Here is a 22,510-nt window from a genome sequence, read left to right on the forward strand (position 1 = left end):
AATAATTCATTTATTGCTTTAAATGTTTTTTAAAAAACTTTTTTTTTTAAATAATAAATAAAACTACCTGGTAGATCCTTCTTCTCTGTAATAAACAGAATAGGCAAAGATGTCACCATTCGTACGAACAGGTTCTCTCCAAGATAAAGTAACAAATCTAGTGGATACAATAACAGCAGCCAAATCTCTGGGTTGGGATGGAACATCTTTACTGTGAGGCTGATCGCCTGAGGAAGCATGGATTTGAGGGATAGTTATAGAAGTATGGGTAGTAGGATTAGGAGAGTCTGTTAGAGTTTAAAGCAGTACAAATTTTATATGTTAGGCATATTAGGCAAACAAAATTCAGCCAGTTAATTGGAATAACACAGTTTAGGAAGCAAAGAAAAAAGCCAGAATGTTAATAAATTTGACAAAAAGAAAAATCACAATACAAAAACAGAACATTGAATTAAGTAATAATATTTTCAGCATTAAAATTGCAAGTAAACAGTTGAATTTTGATTAAAGACAGCATTTTCAATAATACATCAAAGAAAGCAATGCATGCCATCACAAGATTAGAATAAAGCACAAATATGGAGGGAAGGAAGAAAAAATGAAAAATAAAAAAATATTTGAATAACTATTCTAAAAATATCATGCAATAACAGTAAAAAAAAAGTAAATAAATAAATGACAATTCACAAGCTAAAACTGCCAAAAATATAACACTTTATCTGTTGAAGTAAATAACAGCATGAAGAAGCAAAAAATAAAAATGAACTGAAATTAAAAAAATAATAATAACTAAATAAACATTCTCTTGGTTTTTTTTACACTAATAAAGTAATATATAAAACATATATAATAATAATATAAAATTAATTTAACATCCAGTAATAGAAAACAGTAACAAAAAATATTACAGTAGGAAAACTACTAGCATATATAGAATAACAGCCCTTTCACATGGTCAACTCCAATCCACTCCATCTGACAGGAAACAGAAAGTTTCAGAAAGTCCACAGTGAGTGGTGCCACTCACCCATTGGTGAGTGGCACCACTCACTGTGGGCTTATTAGGCTTCAAGTAGGGTAGGATGATGGAGAAAATGATGGAGGGATGAAAGTTGACCACATGAAAAAGCTGCATGTCATTTATACCCTGCAAAAAATGAATAATAACCATTATATAAAATTAAAGGTAAGGGTTATAAGGGCATATTATATAAAATATACTCTATTGTTTGTTTGGAGATTTATTAGGTGCATTGGCATCTGTGGTCATAGTGTGCCACAAAAATATACCCTATATACCTAATATACAAAAATTAAAAGTAAGGGTAAGAGTAACGCATGTGGTATATATGCATTTACCATGACTGTGGAATATATCTTCAAAATATTTATGCATAAATGTATTGAAGATCATTTCAAATAAAGTGATTATTTATATACAAACTGTCTAGAAATACTTGAGTGAGTGCTGCAATATTTATGTTTCCGACACAGCTTATAATAGATGGCATTCAGAAAATAGCTTTAAAAATTGTAAAAGAAGTCTGTGTCTGCTAGTGTCAGTTGTTCAATTTGAGTTTGCAATAGCTGATATTGAATAGATTTACTGGATTTGTAATCTAGAAGTTGAAGAAATTGAATTAGGTGATAAATAAATAGATACAGAGGACAATTTCTCTCCAATCCATTTTCAGAGCATTATTTTAAGCTAGGTAGTACTATTTTCCTGTTTTTTTTGTTTTTTTTTAATGAATGATATTAGAGCAATTCTCAGATGTAAATATTGATGAAAAGAATGTATTCAGCTCATTAGTATAAACAAAATTCTTTATTACTACATTGCATCCTCTTTGCCAAAGCCTTTTTAAAGTCTGCCTGCATTTCTTTACTCCATGAGTAACGCATTGCAACAGATTGATTTACATGTGTCATAGTGTTTTACATCTCTTGATAATTAATATCAAGAGATGTAAAACTCTTGATATTAATTAATTTCATCAGCTCTCTACTCTGTTTATTATTTTCATTACTCTGTTTTTAATTTCATCAGCTTAATGGTCATCAACTTTGGTCTAGGTCTGGAACAGTAACACTTTAAAATAAAGGTATAAAAGGGTAAGAAAGTCTAGAATAACTTCTTTTATCATTTCTCAGTTGCCATTTATACTCATTAGATTTACCAACTGTTCCTATTGGACAGAATTCAAAAAATACTTCATCAGTGTGACTTAATTGTTTCTGTTGTATTCTCTTCGCAGTATGCTGCTGTATGCTTAATTTTTTATTAATGAATTACTATACTTATTAAATGTTATATATTTTAATAAATTTAAAATAAATTTAAAATTGTTTTTACAACTATTTTCAGAAAAATGAAATTCTTATTAATTCTGCTGAAAAAACATCATAAAATAAAAAAGAAACTATTAATCTTTTCCATTTTTAAAATTTTAAAATTAAGTGCACAAAAATTCAGTATTATACACGTGTACATATTTCTGCTTAGAATATATATTTATAAGGTGTGTGTGTGTGTGTGTGTGTGTGTGTGTGTGTGTGTGTGTGTGTGTGTGTGTGTGTGTGTGTGTGTGTGTGTGTGTGTGTGTGTGTGTGTGTGTGTGTGTGTGTGAAAGAGTGAGAGAGATACCCACCAGATTGGAAAAGAAATTTGGCAAGCCATAAGAAGGGAGCTTTTTTTCAAAGACTTAAGCCGAACATGATCAAAAGCATTAAAAATGCCAAGGGTAACATCTTAAGATTCACCAATCTTTTCCATTGAATTTGTCCATAGATGGGTAGCAAAGTCAATATATCATCAGTGGACTGACACCGATGGAATCCATATTGGCGATCACTGATCACATGGACAGTTTCAAGATAATTTAGAAGTTGGCAGTTAATAGATTTCTCCATTACTTTGGAAAGAGCAGAAGTAAGTGCAATGCATTAGCATTAGTAGAGGCATGCGACTGTCTTCTCCCACTCAACCATCAAGAAAGCAAGATTATGCAGCATCAGCAAAAAAAAAAAAAAAAAACATTTCACCCCTCCAATCATTCCAAATGCCTGTCCAGCTCAGCTATAAGTTTATTTAGGCTACCAAAGTCCATAACAAAAGATGGAAGCCTGTTCCACCAATCAACTACTCGCTGGCTAAAGGCAAATTTCCACACATCTAACTGTCTTCCCTCAATTTGAATCTATGCTCCCTCAAAGTTCTTATGAGAAAGAGAAAGAATCCCATCAGCATTCAGCTTGTTCATCCATTCTAGGCCTCATACACCTCAATCAGATCATCTCGCAGGTGCCTACACTCCAGGTGCTGCAATTCGCAGAACTTAAGCCTTTCTTGGTAAGAGCACCCCTTTGTTCCCCTCACCAATCTTGTTGCCCTTCTTTGTACTCTTTCTAGCAACTCTACATATTTCATAAAATGAAGCCTCCAGACCTGTATACAGTAACCTACGTAGGACCTAACCATTGCCTTGTATAATGGGGTAATCACCTCCCTGTCCCTGCTAGCAAAATTCCTATATACCATTGACAAGACTCCATCACCTGCCCTGGCAGCCCATGTGCACTGCTCAGAAAACTTCATATTTGACTGCACAATTACCCCCAGGTCTTTTACACTTTCCACATCCTTGAGTGTAGTACCACACAGTTGGTATGTTTCTCTTCGGTTATTGCTACCCATATGCAGTACTTTGCATTTGTCAATGTTAAACTTCAGTTGCCACTTCTCAGCCCATTTGCCCAACTTATATAGATCCAGTTGGAGTAGCATACTGTCTTTACTGTCATTAACAACCCTGCAACCTTTGTATCATCTGAAAATTTGGACATTAAACCTGATATACCTTTATTAATAACATTGATAAATATACAAAACAAAAATGGGCCCAACACTGAACCCTGGGGAACTCCACTAATAACATTTGACCATGAAGAGCAGTGCCCATTGATTACCACTCTCTGTCTTCTCCCACTCAACCATCCCTTTATCTATTGTAGCAACTTACCCTTAATGCCATACCTCTCTAATTTGCACCACAGTCTTCCATGTGCAACAGTATCAAAAGTTTTCCTGACATCCAAGTATATGATATCAAAATTATTTTTGGCATTCAGTTCCTTTGTGACCACATCATAGTATCCAATCATATTTGTCAGACAAGACCTCCCTTTTGCTCTCAGTTATTACAAGAGTTTGATAAACTTCTGGCACTCCCCTCAATGAAACGATAATTGGATGGGAGGGATTTGTCACCCTTTTTAGGAACTGGCTAAATATGAAGAAATTTCCAAGCAGAAGTAAAATGATTAGTAGAATAAGAAGTGAAAAAGGTGACACAGATCAGAGGAAAGTTTGGGAGCAAAGGTTCTGTGAGGAAGTGTAGAAATGCCATCAGCACCTGGAGTTTTCTTGGCATCGAGATTGTTTAAAATTCTTCTGACATCCTTTCATGGACGACCACAAAAGGCATTGAGTGAGGGTTACTGGAAATTACAGGAAGTGGTTTTCCAAGAATGTCAATATAAGAGTAAAGTAGTAAAGGGAAAAAAAGGCCAAAGCTAAACAGGTCCATCTCCATAGCTGGATGAAGATAAGAAGTAGAAATATTGAACATACTACATTGAGTGGGATGCAGGATAAAGTCATTCATGTTCAGCCAAAGGGGTCAGTTCGAAAAGTCAGAGACAGTCTCCCATGAACACCAGTGGAGTAAGTGGCACTGTCTCTTGTATCGCTACCACAAATGAACAGCAACACCACCCAGTCCGACCAACTGTAAATGCTTCCTGATCAACTGGGCTAGTAACCACTCAGAAAGGAAGACAATGCATGAATTGGAGCATCAAAATGAATACAATCATCATGTAAGCATACTACAATGCAACGAAACTAGAGACAAACACGAGTGTACAGGTCTGGAGGCCTCATTTTAGGAAGCATGCAGAGTTGCTAGAACAAGTACAAAGAAGAGCAACAAGATTGGTGAGCAGAACAAAGGGGTGCTCATACCAAGAAAGGCTTAAGTTCTGCAAATTGCAGTGCCTGGAGACTAGGCACATGCGAAGTGATCTGATTGAGGTGTACAAGGCCTTGAATGGGTTGAGCAAGCTCAATGCTGATGGGATTCTTTCTCTTGTTCAGATTAAGAACCTGAGGGGGGTATAGATTCAAATTGAGGAAAGATAGTAGAATCACTATTTTTGCAGAAATTTCACTTAAGTCAGCAGGTGATTGATTGCTGGACCAGACTTCCATCTCTTGTTGTGGAAGTTGATAGCTTAAATAAATTTAAGGCTGAACAAGCATTTGAAGTGAATTAGCATTAGCATTAATAGAGGCATATGATGCAAGGAAGCAAGCTTATGCAGCATCAGCCAAAAAAAAAAAAAAAAAAAACCACTTCCACTTCACCCCTCTGTTCGTTTGAAATACCTGTCCAGCTGAGCCTTAAATTTATTTAGGCTATCAACTTCCACAACAAGGGATGGAAGTCTGTTCCACCAACCAACTACCCACTGGTTAAAGGCAAATTTCCACACATCTATCCTACATCTGTCTTTCCTCAATCTGAATTTATGACCTCTCAGGTGATTATTCTGAGCAAGATTAAGAATCCCATCGGCATTGAGCATGCTCAAACCATTCAACACTTTATACACCTCTATCAGATCACCTCGCCAGTGCCTAGTCTCCAGACACTGTAATTTGCAAAACTTACGCCTTTCTTCGTAAGAGCAACCCTTTGTTCCAATCACTAATCTTGTTGCCCTTCTCTGTACTCGTTCCAGCAGCTCTACATCCTTCTTGAAATGAGGCCTCCAGACCTGTATACAGTACTCAAGGTGTGGCCTGACCATTGCATTATACAAGGGAATAATCACCTCCTTATCCCTGCTAGAAAAATCCCTGTATATCATTAACAAGACACCATGAGCTACTCTTGCAGCCCGTCTGCACTGCTCAGTGAACTCTTCATATCGGCCTGCAAAATTACTCCCAGGTACTTTTCATTCTTTACCACTGTCAGTGTAGTACCACAAAGTTGATACGTTGCTCTGGGGTTGCTGTTTCCCATATGTAGTACTTTACATTTGTCAAGGTTAAACTTCATTTGCACCTCCCAGCCCATCTGCTAAACTTTTCCAGATCCTGTTGCAGCAGCATAGCATCAGTAGTGTCCTTAACAACCCTGCCAAACTTTGTATCATCTGAAAACTTGGACATTAAGCTTGGTATACCATCATCAATATCATTTATAAATACAGAAAACAATAATCGACCCAACACTGAACCCTGAGGGACTCCACTAATAACATTAGTCCACGATGAGCAGTGTCCATTGATTACCACTCTGTCTTCTCCCCCTCAACCACCCCTTTATCCATAGCAGCAATTTGCCTCCAATGCCACACTGCTCCAATTTGTGCAACAGTCTTCCATGTGCAACAGTATCAAAAGCCTTTCTAAGATCCAAGTATATAATATCAAAGTTATTCCCTGCACCCAGTTCTTTTGTGACTGCATCATAGTATCCAATCAAATTGGTCAGGCAAGACTTTCCCTTAACAAAACCATGCTGCGTCCGAGCTATAACTGAAGTCTTGTCTAGATGATCTTGCAGTGCTTCTTTAACCAGTGCCTCCATTAATTTTCCTGGAACAGAAGTTAAACTCACAGGTCTATAATTACTTGTGTCAGCCTTTTGATCCTCCTTTGTGAATTGGGTTCACAAATTGCACATCTCCAGTCTATGGTTACCTCCCTTGAGTCCAAGGAAGCTCTCATAATTATGGCTAAGGGTTTGCTTACTTCCTTTGCTGCCTCCTTTAATATAACTGGATAGATCCCATCCACCCTAGGTGCCTTTCTTTTCAACTCCACTTTACTCTCAGTTATTACAAGATTATCTAGCTTACTGCCAGAGTTGAATACACCGCTGGCATTCCCCTCGCTGAATAATTCCTCATGTGTGAATGTCAATGCAAAATATTCATTTAGATTGTTAGCTACCTGAGCAGGATCATCATTAGTTGAACCATCGATATCAAGTGGACCAATCTGATTCATTCCCTTCCTTATAGAGTTTACATAAATAAAGAACTCTTTGCATCCTTTGCCAAAGATTTCTCGTAATCTGCCTTGTACAGTTTCTTATTATACTCATCAGAGTCATTAGGCCTATAGCACACTCCTACTCTCAATTTTGATCTCCCAATGCTTATGTCACACCAACCTGACTCGACACTGCACTGTCCATTGATGTCGGCTGGCTTCACTTCCTTGGATTTTATGTGTTTCTTAACTAATAGCATAACCCCTCCTCCATTCCTATCCTGTCTATCCTTTCTGTACACATTGTACTCCCCAAATTCCAGTTCTGCATTCCTTATATCTGTGTGATACCACGTCTCTGATATCCCAATAATATCCGCCTTTGATGCTTTGAGCAATACCTCAAATTCATCAAATTTATTTACCAAACTCCTAGCATTGGTGTACAAGCAAGTATACATGCACCCTAACACAACCCATGTGTTTACTTGTACCACAATGACTCCCAGCAGTCTCTGAAATATCCTGCATCTTGTTTTCCAGGCTTTTGCTCATTCCAATAGAAGCAGTGCAAGAATCACTTTCACCTCTGCCAGTGGCTACTGTTAATCTATTAGTCCTTGTATCCCCCCAATCTAGCAGTTTTCCGACCCACCTAACACTGTCTCGATAGCATCAGTAAATATTCTTGCACCCTTTCTATTTAAGTGTATCCCATCCTTGTAGAAGCAGTCTCTCCTGTTAACAATGGATGGGTGAAATGGGTGTTTTTTTTTTTTTGGCTGATGCAGCATAAGCTTGCTTTCTTGCATCATATGCCTTAACTAATGCTAATGTATAGGACGAAACTTCACACCAAGTGATGTGAAGTTTCGTCCTATTCCTGACTGTTCAGGTCGCCAAACAGCAAATAGCACAGAGACAAACCATCATCAAAAAGAACCTAACAGCTCCCTCAATCTTGGAAAAAATCAAGCAGGATGTGAGCCACCAACTACAAAGCTGAACCCGAACTGGAGGAGGAACACCAAGTACATAATAATAAAGATCCATTTTATTGTAATAATTCAAACATAAAACTGAAGGTATGTAATGCAACTTAACATTGTGACAAAAGAATGTGTTCTGCTTCTGATGAATAGATGCTTGTTTGTTTGTTATTTGGTTTTTAAGAGCATTAGCAACTAAGGCCATATTGCTCTGGGAATATGCAGTGGTCATTCACTGACCTTTCCACATCCTCCGTATTTGGTGGTGACGGGTTCAAACCCCGGTCTAATCAAGAAGCGTGTGCTACACACTGTTGGTCCTTCTCACCTGGCTACGGAGGCGCCTGATGAAGAGATGCAGCAAGCCATGATGGGGTAACATAAAGGGTTTGGTGGTCTCTCTCACAGGGGATCACAGTTTATACAAAATGAAAAATAATATAAATTAGTCCAAAATTCAGCAAATACAAGACTAAAGACACCAATAAGAAGGTACACAGAAAAACAAGTATACAAATACAAGTACACAAAAGTAACATCTACTGATCCCTAACCAGTTAGTCAAAACATTAAATATTTTCCTGCTGGTCCTGTGAGGGGACAGGTTGTTACTGCCAGGTCAACATGGCTTAGGAGGCTTAAACAGAAAATGCTTAGGTGTTGAAATGGCTAAAATAGCAATCTCCATAAGAAAAAGCATTCTGTATCATCCAACTTGTACAGACAAACTTAGTGACTAGCATACAACATAACTTCTGTGCACGCTACAAAATAAATTAACAAACTAACATAACTTAACTCAATTTTGCAATTCATGTAAGCAGACTGAAAGCAAAAGATGTATATACAAAGGGAAGGATCCAACTGATGACAGACAGAGTGTAATATGTAAGGCTTAAAACTGAATGAAAAATGAAAGTATTAGTAATGAAAGTTTTGCTATGACTCAAAAGAAAGTGGAACAGTGTGATCTGGCAGCATGACTTATTTTTCAGTAAACACCATTTTTTTGATTATTTTGGGAAAGTCAATCATCACAATAACCAACTGTGGGAACTCAAAATTCTCATGGAACCACTCGAATGAAAATCAAAATTTATAGACCTTAATTTCTCATAAAAAACATGATCAATAAAACCCTGAAAAAGCTGAATAACTGGCTTATGCTTAGCTTCATGAAGACTACGCTATTTTCACCTTCCAGCAGAATGGTGTATACCCCTCACTTTATGTGGGCAGGCAAGCAGCAGCAGCAGCAGCATGGGGACAGATCAGCTGCTCCAGGCCCAGACATTGAGAGGGAAGGGTTGGAATTAGAGTCCAGGCACTGCCCCACAGGGAAAGCTAGTCCTGAGACAAAGAACCTGGTGGTACTATTTGCACTCTCTCATCCCCCCCACCAAGGTTTCCTCTGCACTTAATGCCATGTAACTTCTTGTGGGACTATCAAACGGACGCTGAGTTTGCACCAACACACATTCCTGAACTGAAATGCAGGATCACTGAGGCAGTAACATCAATTACCACAGACATACTGGCTAAGAAATAGCTACAAATCAACATCTGCCAAGTAACTCGAGCCTGTACTGAAGGTCTGCAGGCTCTCTAGAAAACTTTCAGAGATTCTCTGCTAGATGTGCAGGTCCTGACAATTATAAACGTCAATTTTTATTTCTGAAACTGCTTATGTCTTTTTGAGTACCTTATATTTACATTTATTGTAACTACATGGTGAATAAAAAGAAATTATCAAAGTAAAAAATTCTTTGTCAGTGTTTTAAGTGTTTCAACTTAGAATTCATCAAAATTCATCAACTTAGAATTCATCACAAAATTTTTTTTTGGATCATGGAGGGGGGGGGGGGGTTAAAGCCCCTGGCAATATGATACTATATACAAATTTAACACCGTACTTAAGTTTCTAATTGCAAAAAAAAATAACAATGGAATTTTATTTGTAATTCAAAATATTATTAACTTACCAGGATCTAAAATAATAAGTTGCACTGAAGCCTGTGTATTTCCAGCAGGATTGGTACTTATACATTGGTAGATACCCATATCTGATCTTACTAAACCTAAAATCCTTAAATTGTAACCATTCACGATCTGAAAATATTCGCTCTGAATGATGATATCTCCATTTTTAACCCACTGAACAGTGGGCAATGGTTTTCCATATACTTCACATTCAAACTCTATATCTTCCTTTTCATAAGCATACCTGTTTCGTGGTTTTTTAACGAAGTGAGGAGGAACTAGAATGAAAAAGAAATGAAATATTTATTCGTATGAAAATGTCAACAATGAATATAAATTTACATGCATAAAGAATACTGTTAGAAATGTTCCCATTAAAAATTAATGGTCTAAAAGTTACTAGAATTTTAAAAACCATAACAGAAATTTATTACTGATAATTCAATAGATATAGTTTAAGAAATTATTTGTTGTGAAAAATCCTGCTTAACAAGGTTCTGAAGACAGCAAAGGCATTTTAGCCTTCTATTAACACATTACTGCTTCTTGAACACATATATGCATATATGCATCTTCAGATTTTCATCCACTTGGAGGAAAAACAAACCTACCATTTGGAATTTTTCCCTCCAATCTAAGAGAAGAAAAGCTAGATATTTTTGTCAAGTAAACTTCACAGAAGCTGATTAATTCAGTTATAGTGAAATCACAGTCAGAAAAGCCAGCAGCAGAAGTATTAAACAGGAAAACATTTTAAGAATACACAGATTCATTTAAAAAAATGTGTTCACATATAAATATGAATTATACCTTCTGTAAAAGTAATCTATAATATTGTATAATGTAAGATTAATCACTAAAGCTTTTATTCCCAAACCTCATTTGTTACCTTTCTTCATATGTAAAGACAACTTCATATGTAAAGTTTACCTAGACAACAGGTCAGAGAACACCCAGTTATATGATCAACTTGGGATTATACCATATCATTATTATAATGATTTTTTTTATTCTTATGACCTTTTTCACAGTCCATGACAGGTACCGGTATAAAGTGCATTGGGGGTGGTTGGTTGAGTCCTGTTACTATTATTACTGTTGTTTAAGGAACATTCTGGCTATCCTACAGGTGTTCAGGATTGCAGCTTTCTGGAGTTTCATGAAGGTGTTCTCTGGGAGGCCTATTGCTGGTAGATTCTTATGGAGGCTCTTTGTCACAATGTCAGTGGTTGACGTGATCAGAATGGTCATTACTTGTTCCATATACCACATTACTTCAACTTTCTGTCTTAATCTGTGTACTTCTTGATCTTTTCTGAATAGGGTTTCTGGAGGTTGCTGGTGTGTTGGGCACTGCTATGTCGATCACATAAGTAGCCATTTCCTTCTTGTTGATTAGGGTTATGTTTGGTATATTGTGCAGGATTGTCTTGTGCATTATTAAGGCACGGTCTCAGTATAGTTTGTGAGTAGGGGTCTCTAGTATGGCCTGGGCTCATACTTTAATACTATACACTTTCTTTGATGAACTGATATTTGTGTGCTATCTCCAGATGTATTATTCTGGTGACTTTGTTATGTCTACGAGTGTAATCGGTCAGGTAATCACTCTGAATCCTGCAGTGTTGGATTGTTTCTGGAACAAGGCGGAATTGTCAACGTGTGGCCACTGTCACTCTGGGGTCCTTGGCAATGTACTTCCTGTAGTTCCTAGTGTTGATTACCTAGTCTTGGATGGCAAGCATAAATTTTTCAGTTTTGAGAAGAACTTCCTGATCATGAGCCATTTGTTGGAAGCCATCTTAGTAGTGTGTGTGTGTGCCATGGAATATCTTCTTTGCCCATCATTCTGTCTGTCTGAGTGGAGTCTCTTTGTTAAGGTTGAGCAGTGTGTGTTGTTTGTCTGTCTCCCTCATAGCTTGGGAGATTGGCACTGTGTTTTCCTGGAAGTAATCCCTCAGGTTCTTAATCACTTTCTTCTATTATTCAATGAGGTTTATCAAACCTTTCAAGCCTTCTTTCCAGGGTATGGTCAGTCTCTCGATGGCTGACTTCAGGTGACACTGGAGGCTCTTATCATTATCCCTGTCAATGTCATAATCTTCTGCAGCTCAGTGTTGGTCCAATAAATGATCCCGAGGGAGTATATTACTACTGGGACTGCATAGGTGTTATGGCTCTGACCATGTTCCCGCCATTCAACTTTCTTTTTAGCAGACTCCTCAGTCTCTGATGGTATTTCTCAGGCCCTTGATCTCCTTGTGTTCTAACTATTCAGCCTGCATCATCCCAAGATATTCATAGGTCTCTCCCTCTGTCATGGCTTCAATCTCTTCACCAGTCTTCAACTAATAATTCCAGCTGACTGGATTTCTGTGATACAATCCACGAGTCTTGCAATTGTCTAGGCCAAACTGCATTGATGTCAGTGCCGAACTAACTCTTTGGTGATCCGGACTACCTGTTGGAGTTAATTCTCTGTTGCCACATAGAGTTTGATGTCATTCATTAACATCATGTGAGAGAGGGTGTGCAAGTTCCTCCTTTCTTTTAGGGAATATTATACTTGCTGTTGTTGAGCATGGTGGACAGTGAGTTGAGTGCTAGACAGAATCACAGTGGGCTCAGGTCATCTCCCTGGAGGGTTTCTCTTCTGATGAGGATCAGTCTGCTCATGACGTTCTCAACCTTGATAGTGAGTGGTCTTCCATTTTGCCATGGTTGCTTTTAGAAAGTGTGTCCATGTTGGGTTGACTTTGTAGATCTTTACTGTCTCTATCAGCCAGCTATAGGGTTATGGAGTTGAAGGCCTTGAGGTAGTCAATGTAGACCATGTACATACAGGTTATAGTGTGTCTTGAAGGGTCGATCCATAGCTGCTGTATGGTTAACTGCTCAGGATCTTGTACATTGGTTAACTCAATGGTTAACTGCTCAGGATCTTGTACATTGTTGGGAGACATGTGATTGGTCTGTACTTTGTGGATTTGTGTTGTCTTTGTTCTTAGCCTTCAGATAGGTGATTTCTTGAGTCAGAGACTCTGGGATTGTGTCAGGGTACCTTATCATCTGGGTAAACTGCTCTGCTATATGCTGTATGTGCAGCTAAACTTCTTGTACCAGTAGTTGTGAATGTTACTTATCCCTGAGGCTATCCAGTTTCGGTACTTCTTGATCAACTGTTGAACTTCTTCCTCCTGAATCTCCCATTCTGTAACATTATGTCCTTAGTTTTCTTCCATCCTAGGTCTATCCAAGGGCCATGGCCATTATGGCTAACTTTGCTTATCCATATGATGTCTCAGAACTCCTCAAGTGCCTTCTGATCAGGGATCCATTGCCCTCCTTCTCCTGTTGTCCAATGTTCCTGTAGAAGGATCTCTGGTTTTCATCAAATATCCAGTTGTCTATTTTCCTCTGAGCATTGTTTGTTATTATAAAAAATAAATCTTTCGATCCTTTCAGGGATTTTTTCCACCCCATGATGGGTACTGGTACCAAGGGGGAGGGTTGTGCCTGGTTACTATTATTGTTATTTCTGTTAGTTGAGCAACTCTCTTACTAACCTACAGGTGTTCAAAATCATGGCTTTCTGGTGTTCCATGTAAGTGTTTTCTGGGGGGTGGGCAATTGCTGCTAGGTTCTTATGCAGACTCTTTGGCACCATGCCTGTGGTTGACATGGTGATTGGGATGGTCATTACTTGTTCCATATGCCACATTTCTTTGACTTAGGTCTGTGTACCTCCTGATCTTTTCCTCATAAGTTTTCTGGAGGTTGCTGGCGTTGGCCACAATTATGTCAATCAGGTCTTGTCAATATGTCTGGTCAGTTGTGCAGGATCATCTTGTCCATTATTATGGTCCCAGTATAGTTTCTGAGGAGGGTCTCTGATATAGTCTGTGGTTTATACTTGTGATATGGTACACTTTCTTTTATCGACTGGTATTTTTGAGCTAAATTCTGATGTATTATCCTGCTGATCTGGTCATGTCTCTGGGTGTACTCCATCTGGCTGATAACTGTGCATGCATCTCATGGATTGTTTCTGGGGCCGGGCAGCATCATCAAGGACCCCCAGAGTAACAGAGGACACATGTCATCTGTCCTTAGTGATGTATTTCCTGTTTTTCCTGGTGTTGATTACCTGGTCTTGGATGGAGGGAATAAATCCTTTGGTTTTGAGGAAGAGCTTTCTGTTCATGAGCCACGCATTGGAAGCCATCTTATCTATGTAGTCTTGATGGAAGTCATTGTAGCATCTGCCATGGAATGTCCATCTTTTTGTCTCTGTTTCTTCCGTCTGTGTGAGTGGGGTCTTCCTGTTAAGGTTGAATATTGTGTGCCATTTTTATATCTTTCTTATGGCTCGATAGATTGGTTTTGTGTTTACCTAGAAGCAATCCCACAGGTTCTTAATAGCCTGACTTCTTCTCTTACTCAATGAGGTCACTCAGTCCCCTCCCCCATTCCTTCTGAACTATGGTCAGTCTTTCAATGGCTTACTTTGAGTGGTGCTGGTGGCTCTTTGTCATCATTATCTTGGTCAATCTCATAACCTCCTCCAGTTCAGTGTTGGTCCAATCTGTGATCCAGAAGGAGCACGTTAGTACTAGGATTGCATAAGTGTTTACTGCTGTCCATGTTCCCACCATTCAGCTTTGATTTTAGCAGGCTTCTCAGTTTCTGATGACATTTCTCAGTCACACAGGCCTTCATCTCCTTATGTTCTAATTGGTGAGTCGGCATCATCCACAGACATTCATAGGTCTCTCCCTCTGTCATGGCTTCAATCACTTCACCGGTCTTCAGCTGGTAGTTTCGTCCAATTGGATGTCCTTGATGCAATCCATGGGTCTTGCATTTGTCCAGGCCAAACTGCATCCTGATGTCAGTGCTGAACTTTTCAGTGATCCAGACTAGATGTTGGAGTTGATTCTCAGTTGCGGCACAGAGTTTGATGTCATCTATGTACATCTGGTAAGAGAGGGTGTACAGGTTCTTCCTCCTTTCTTTTAAGGTATACCCATACTTGCTTTTATTGAGTATGGTAGATAATGGTTTGAATGCTGGACAGAACCATAGTGGCTCAGGGCATCCCCCTGAAATATTCCTCTTTTGACGGGAATCAGTCTAATCATGATGTTCTCGACTTATGATGGTGGGTGTCTATTTTTCCATGGTGGCTTCTAGGAAGTGTGTCAGTATTGGATTGACTCTGTAGATCTTCAGTGTCTCTATCAGTATTCAATTTAGGCTGAGTACTGGTCTTGGTGCTTCTTGTAGGGGGCTTGTTCCATAACTGCAGCATCAATGGCCAATTGCTCCTTGCATCCTTTGCACATCTGCTTAAATCCCTACTGCTTTATGTTAAGAGCCATTATGCTCTGGTTCTTCACGTGATCTGATATCTTCTTGGTTATGAAGCTGGTCAGGATCCAGTACATTGTTGGGAGACAGGTGATTGGTATCTGTACTTTGCCAGGTTTGTGGTTTCTTTGTCCTTAGCCTTCAGGTAAGTGATTCCTTGAGTCAGTGACTATGGGATTGTATCAACTGCTCTGCTATATGCCTGTATGCAGATGAAGTTCTTGCACTAGTAGTTGTAGACATTATCTGTTCCTGAGATTTGCCAGTTTCCAGTTGTGGAGCTTCCTGATTGAAAGTTGTACTTCTTCCACCAGAATCTGCCATTCTGTATCTCTTGGTTCCCTTCCCATCTAGATCTATCCAGGAGGCATGGCCATTATGTCTAACTTTAACGTTAAGGGAGATCAAAAGGTGAAATGAGTAATTACAGCCCTGTTAGCTTAACATCTGTTCCAGGGAAAATAATGGAGTCACTAGTTAAAGAAGTAATGAAGGACCATCTTGACAGGAATGCACTTATACTGCAGTCACAGCATCAATTTGTTAATGGGCAGTCTTGCCTAATTAATCTAATAAGTTACTATAATGCAATGATCGAGAAACTGAATGCAAAAAATAATTTTATTATTATATACTTGGATTTCAAGAAGGCTTTTGATACTTTTGCACATAAAAGACTCCTGTATAAACTGGAACAATGTAGCATTAAGGGCAAGTTGTTGCTATTGATAAAGGGTTGGTTAAGTGAAAGAAGACATAGAGTGGTTATCAATGTGCACTGCTCTTCATGGACTAATGTTATCAGTGGAGTCCCCTAGGGTTCAGTGCTGGGCCCATTGTTGTTTTCAATATTTATTAATGATATTGATGATAGTATATCAAACTTAATGCCAAAGTTTGCAAATGATACAAAAGTTGGCAGGGTGGTTAATGACAGTAATCAGGTGAGTTACTGCAACAAGATCTAAGAAAATTGGGTCAACGGGCTGAGAAATGGCTGTTGGAAGTTTAACATCGACTAATGCAAGTTCAGCATTGACAAATACTGCATATGGGTAACAGTAATCCAACAGTAACTTATCAACTGTGTGGTATTACACTCAGGGTAGTGGAAAATTAAAAAGACCTGGGGTAAATTGTGCAGTCAGATATGAAATTATAAGTGTAGCGCAGACATTCTGCCAGAACAGCTCATGGGGGGGGATCAATGATATTCAAACACTTTGCTAGTAGGGATAAGGAGGTGATTATCCTTTATACAAGGCCGTGGTTAAGCCCCATCTTGAGTATTATATACAGGTCTGGAGACTTCACTTTAGGAAGGATGTAGAACTGCCGGAACACGTGCAGAGAAGGGAAACCAGACTGGTGAAGGGAACAAAAGAGTGCTCTTATCTAGAAAGGCTTCAGTTCTGCAAATTGCAGCTTCTGAGCACTTGTGGGATGATCTGATTGAAGTGTTTAAGGACTTAAAATGGATTGAGTACTAGTATTTGAATTATCATTAGTAATGACCATATGGTGCAAGGAAGCTTATGCTGCACCAGCCAAAAAAAAAAAAAAAAAAAAAAAAGAGTAAAATAATAATAATAATAAAATAAAATTTAAAAAATAATTAATAAATAGTAAATGGAAATAGATAACTTATACATTTCCCTCCTCCCGTGGATGGTAGTTCCTTGGTATTTTTTGTTTTGTTTTCTGTTGGTGTCTGGTGTCTCTTCCATTCATCCAGGTGGCTGTTACAGTGACACAGTAAATGGCTGTGCAAATGGCACCTAGTGTTACTTCGTTGTTGTTGATATAATCCAGTATTATTTGCTGATTGAGATGGTCTGTGACTTGCCACAGGATTCTGTTTGGTCTCTGCTTCGGTATGGTATGTGTATTTGTAGGGGGTCCATTCCCTTGAATTTTTCTATAGTCTTCTTCACTATGCTTCTATTCTGGATATTGCCATTTCCTCTGTTTCCACTTCGGCTGCCATGAGTTGTAGTTCTTGTACTTAGTGTTCCTCCACTAGGCTAATTGTGCCCCTTTATTATTATTATTATTATTATTATTATTATGGTGAAACACAATTTTTTTTTTTTTTTTCTAAATCGAATTTGGAGCCTCAGAAGAAATTCTCATCACAGTGATCAATTTTATTTAAACCCACATAAATTTAAGGCTATACAGCTTCATACTACATAATTATTATATCAATAGTGAAAATACACCATTTTATTAGTTATGATGGTGAACTGAAATTTGTACATAAAAGCAGTTCATATCCTGAAACAAATCACAATGAGATATGTTACTCTTAACTTTCAAATAAATGGCAATTCTCCATAAGCAAAAATACATTGTAATTTATTCTCAGTGATTGCCATTATTCAGACTATTTCAGAGGTTACTGTCCCATTATCAGTGGGTAACTAGGCACTCAGAGCATAAGACCTGACAGCCCAGTTGAGTTGTAATAAGTTTCCAAAATGCAAAAGATGTAAATGAATTAAAGCCATATAAATTTAGAACCATAAAACTTCAAACTATGGAAGGTAGCTAATTATTCTTTAAGTGCATCACTATATGTAGCTATGATGACAAAATGAAGTTTGACACACACAAAAATATCATACATTTCATAAGATGTATTGGGTAAAAAAATATAGGCTAACAGTGGTTTTCAACAGGGGTGCCCACGTAATTTGGGTTTAAGTTCCTTAAACTTATTATTATTTTTTAATTTATATGTTTATTTCATTATAAAAAGGTGTACAGTAACTTTTTAATTTTGTGGTGATCTATAATTGATGTAGTGCCTCTATATAAAGAATAAAATGATATTCTGTATATATATAATTTGTGTTATGAAATGTAATTTTTTTATTATATTATTATAATAAATATCATATAACATATATATTTTTTAATATTGTGTGTGTGTGTGTGTGTGTGTGTGTGTGGGTGTGTGCACGCGCGTGTGCACACACACACACAGGCGTCTCCGTAGCCAGGTGGGCAGGAGCAGCAGTGCATAGCACATGCTTCTTGATTAGACCAGGGTTCGAGCCCATGAGCCACCATATACGGAGGATGCGGAAAGGTCAGGGAATGACCACAGCATGTCAGCATATCCCCGGAGCAATATGACCTTAGTTGCTAATGCTCCTAAAAACCAAACAACAACAATGCACACACACACACACACACACACACACACACACACACACACACACACACACACACACACACACACACACACACACAGAATCTGATCTAACAGGCGGAAAATTGAGTAGGGGTGCCGCAATATAAAATAAATTACTTAGGGGTGCCGTTATTAAAAAAAAAAAGGTTGAAAACCACTGGGCTAACATAACAGATAACAACATGGAATTCACTATATGAAATGTATAATGATTTTATGTGCAAAATTTGTGTTTTCTGTTATAACTAGATAGAGAATTTATGCATTTTAAAGCTATTCATCTTTTAAAAACTGATGAAATTACAATAACTAGACCATAATCTGAAAACAACAAATACATTAAATTAAATCTGCAATTGAATATAACAAAAAAATGACCATTACAGAATCACCTTGTACTTCTAATGTAGCACTTGCATCAACTGAATCCTCATGGTTTTCTGCTCTACACATATAGATGCCTTCATCACCTTCTTGAATGCTTTCTATTTGTAAACTTCCTACTCCCACTATACTGAATCGACTATCCAAATCACTTTAAAAATAATAATAAAATTTGGGTATTTTAGTATGTTTTAGCATTCTGCAGATTAAAACTAAGCTGATTATAATTAAAAATCAGAAAACAGTTCTGAAATATTTTCTATAAGTTTTACCATGCTTCACGTATGCCTAAATAGTTTGGTTATCAGCTCCTAAATTGGTATTAAAGCTAGTGCTTGCTTGTGAATATTGTACGTTACATTGGGTGACTTCTAAATTAAAGTTTACTCCTGCATATTCAAAGAAATGCTGCATGTGAAAATTTGGGAACTATTGCTATGCATGTCTAATGGAGGATGAAAGTTATCTCGCAACTTCAATCTGAGAGAAACACTAGTGTTGGTTTTCCTATCTATAGTTGGCATAGTTTGCCATACACTGTGCGGTAATGAATCTAAATATAGATCTGATATGGTTTTACTGATTATAAGTTAACAGGTCATTTATGATCGTTAACGTATTATATAATGCTATTTCTATTATAAGGTGTAATTTTATTTTACTTGTAAACACCCCACTGGATTAATTTCATTAAGAGTATTGCCTATTTTTTTTGGAAATAAAGGGTTACCAATAGGTTACCAATTTATACCAACTTTCTCTTAAGAAAGTTGTTTATAATGCTTTTTCTTGAGTTTCTTCCTACTTCTCCTGATAATAATGCCACCACAGATGTGTCAATAAATGCTAACACAAAGAAAGAAATGTTTTCTATATGATAGTGGGACATGGTTATAATATAAAGATTAAATTTCTTTCCATTATTTCCATTTTAATTATCCCTTTTCATTTATGAAAAGGGATAATTAAAAGATGTATACCCCATGAATTTATCATAAATTAATGCTGTTTTAAACACTTAACAACCAAAGGGAAAAAAATTCTTCCAAATTTCTCTTCTTTTAACACATTTGCTCTATATGAGGCATATAAGTAACAAACAGCACTCGAAATGATATACTGTTACACATATAAGTATTCAAAAGGCACCCAAAGGCACAAGTAGTCAGTAAAAAGTGCTGTAAAAGTAAAGATGTATAAAATTAACAACCGCTCCACAGCACCACACTGACTGAACTTTCTGCTATTTGCAACAATGTTTGGTTTTTGTTTATAGACTTTGCAAACAGTTTTATTTCTTCTTTGCTTCTTAACTAACTTCTTAGTTAGTTAAGAAGTGTGTTGAAGTTAGTTTATATACAAGGAATAAACTTTTAATAAAATTTTGTGGTTTGTTCAAATTTACAGCTCAGCCCAAAAGTAAGTGATCTACAAATTTTTTGAATGTTGAGGATTTTGGAATTTTGTTTCTTAACATTCCGAAATTATGGCACACTGGATGCACTTCAAAATATGGGCAGCCGCAAACTAGAACTTGTATTTTAACTGGGTCTTCTGTCTTGTTATACAATTCAGCAGCTACTGTTCTTAGCTCCAGCTCTCTCTAGCTAGAAAAGCTAAATATGTAACTTTTGTTTTCTTCTTTGCTGATGTGTTATGAATGGCTGATGAATTTTTTTTTTCCCCTTTTGTAATTGGCTTGTGGAATGCTCCACAGCAGCTATATCAATTAATTGCAGCTGCTGATGATGGCAACCAGTAGTTCCAAAGAAAAAAAAAATATATATATATATATATATATATATATATATATATATATACATATATATTATGTGAGGTAAAAGTTAGGCAAAAGTGATAAAAATAAATAAATATGGCTATGTAGCTATCATTAGAGGCAGCAAATGCACATCCTTCACATGATGCCTAATTATATCTGATAATTAAAATAAATATGATATTTAATTTTACGGCAATAATGGCTGATGTTTTTATTTTAAATATCATATTTATTTTAATTATCAGATATATATACATATATACACACACACACACACACCGATGAGCCAAAATATGACAAGCGAGCCGTTATGCAAATTGAAGCAACTGAAGGTGATATGGCATGTGCGCAGGTCGGAACACGGTATAAAAAACACCTGATACTTAGCTCCATTAACCAGTGTTACTCTTGTTCTTCAGATGGGAAAGGCAGCGGACTTAAGCGAGTTTGACAAAGGCCAAATTGGCCAGACGACTGGGTCAGAGCACATCCAAAATGGCAATGGCTGGTGGGATACTCGTGGTCAGCCGTGGTTAGTACCTACCGAAAGTGGTCCAAGGAGGGGAAACCCACAAACTGCCAGTGAGGTGTTGGACAATACCTCGCTGGCGGTTCATGGTTCATTGATGCTCAAGGTGAGCAAAGGCTCTCCCAGATGGTACATGGCAACAGAAGGGAGACTGTGCACAACTAGCTGGTAATTGGAATGCTGGTGACGGAAATAATGTGTGATAACACACGGTACATTGAACCCTGCTGAAAACGGAGCTGCGTAGCCGCAGGCCACTACAAGTGCCCGTGCTAACCATGGTTCACCGGCGACAGTGCCTACAATGGGCACATGAGCATCAAAACTGGACCTTGGAAAGAGGTTGTCTGGTCCGATGAATCATGTTTCCTGTTGCACCATGTGGACAGCCAGGTGTGTGTGTGTGTCGTTTACCTGGGGAAGTGATGCCGTCTGGATGCACTATGGGATGAAAACAAGCTGGTGGTGGCGGTGTCATGCTTTGGGCAATGTTCTGCTGGGATACTCTGGGTCCAGTCATCCATGTGCCGGGCACTCTGACGTCTACCACCTACCTAAGACAAATCAGAAAATGGCTGCCTTCTTGGTAACACGTGCTGCAAGTCACTCCGTGCATATTGATAGTTTTAATCAGTTAAAAATAGTGCCAGCTTTTGGATTTGTGCCATACAAGGGTTTTTAAGGAAGAGGAACTCAGTGGTGAGATCCGTTTCTTGTTTTTCTGGGCCATTTTCGTGCATTTCAACTCGTTTGTATCCAACGCTTGTAACAATGTGTCTGCCCGCCTTGGCGGCATTGTTCTAGAATTGGAGCCTGTGGCAAACATATTTCTATTGCTACCACGGTTGAACTGCACTATTGACTGGGGAGGGTAATCCCCTGTGTGAGGACAGTCATAGCTGAAGGTCACTTGCTGCTTAAGCTCTTTAGCGAGCACTACTTGGGCGCACTCTATGCCTCTGGCAGTAATTGCCTTGCAGCGACCACCTGCTTTTCACAGCATTCACCTTCCCACTACACTCATATTTAAAATGAGAAAGCAAAAACTTAAAAGCAGTAACTAAATGTCGTGTGCCTCTGCGTTACGATGAATATAGTTTCTTTTGTGATAAAAAAGTCGTCGGCGACAAGCTGATAACCCTAGACAGTGATTCTCCCCCCAAAACCAGTGGTTTTATTTGTTTTATTTTAAAGTAGTCTTATTTGTGTG

At 37.8% G+C, this 22,510-nt stretch overlaps 1 protein-coding gene across 3 annotated transcripts in view; it reads right to left on the reverse strand.

Moving 5' to 3' along the window:
* Positions 1-22,510, reverse strand: part of fra (neogenin protein frazzled) — a 442,642-nt gene that overhangs the window by 213,938 nt on the left and 206,194 nt on the right. For 2 of the 3 annotated variants that reach the window (XM_090381704.1, XM_090381702.1), the window contains exons 6-8: positions 19,000-19,142; positions 10,041-10,316; positions 68-287 (exon numbers count right to left, since the gene is read on the reverse strand). In XM_090381704.1, coding sequence (XP_090237830.1) covers positions 68-287; positions 10,041-10,316; positions 19,000-19,142 — 639 coding nt within the window. The remainder of the gene's footprint in view (positions 1-67; positions 288-10,040; positions 10,317-18,999; positions 19,143-22,510) is intronic. The other variant, XM_090381703.1, reaches the window with a different exon arrangement.

This window comes from Mastigoproctus giganteus, chromosome 9, assembly GCF_048544385.1.
Source record: "Mastigoproctus giganteus isolate SK-2022 chromosome 9, ASM4854438v1, whole genome shotgun sequence".
NCBI classification, from domain to species: Eukaryota; Metazoa; Arthropoda; class Arachnida; order Uropygi; family Thelyphonidae; genus Mastigoproctus; species Mastigoproctus giganteus.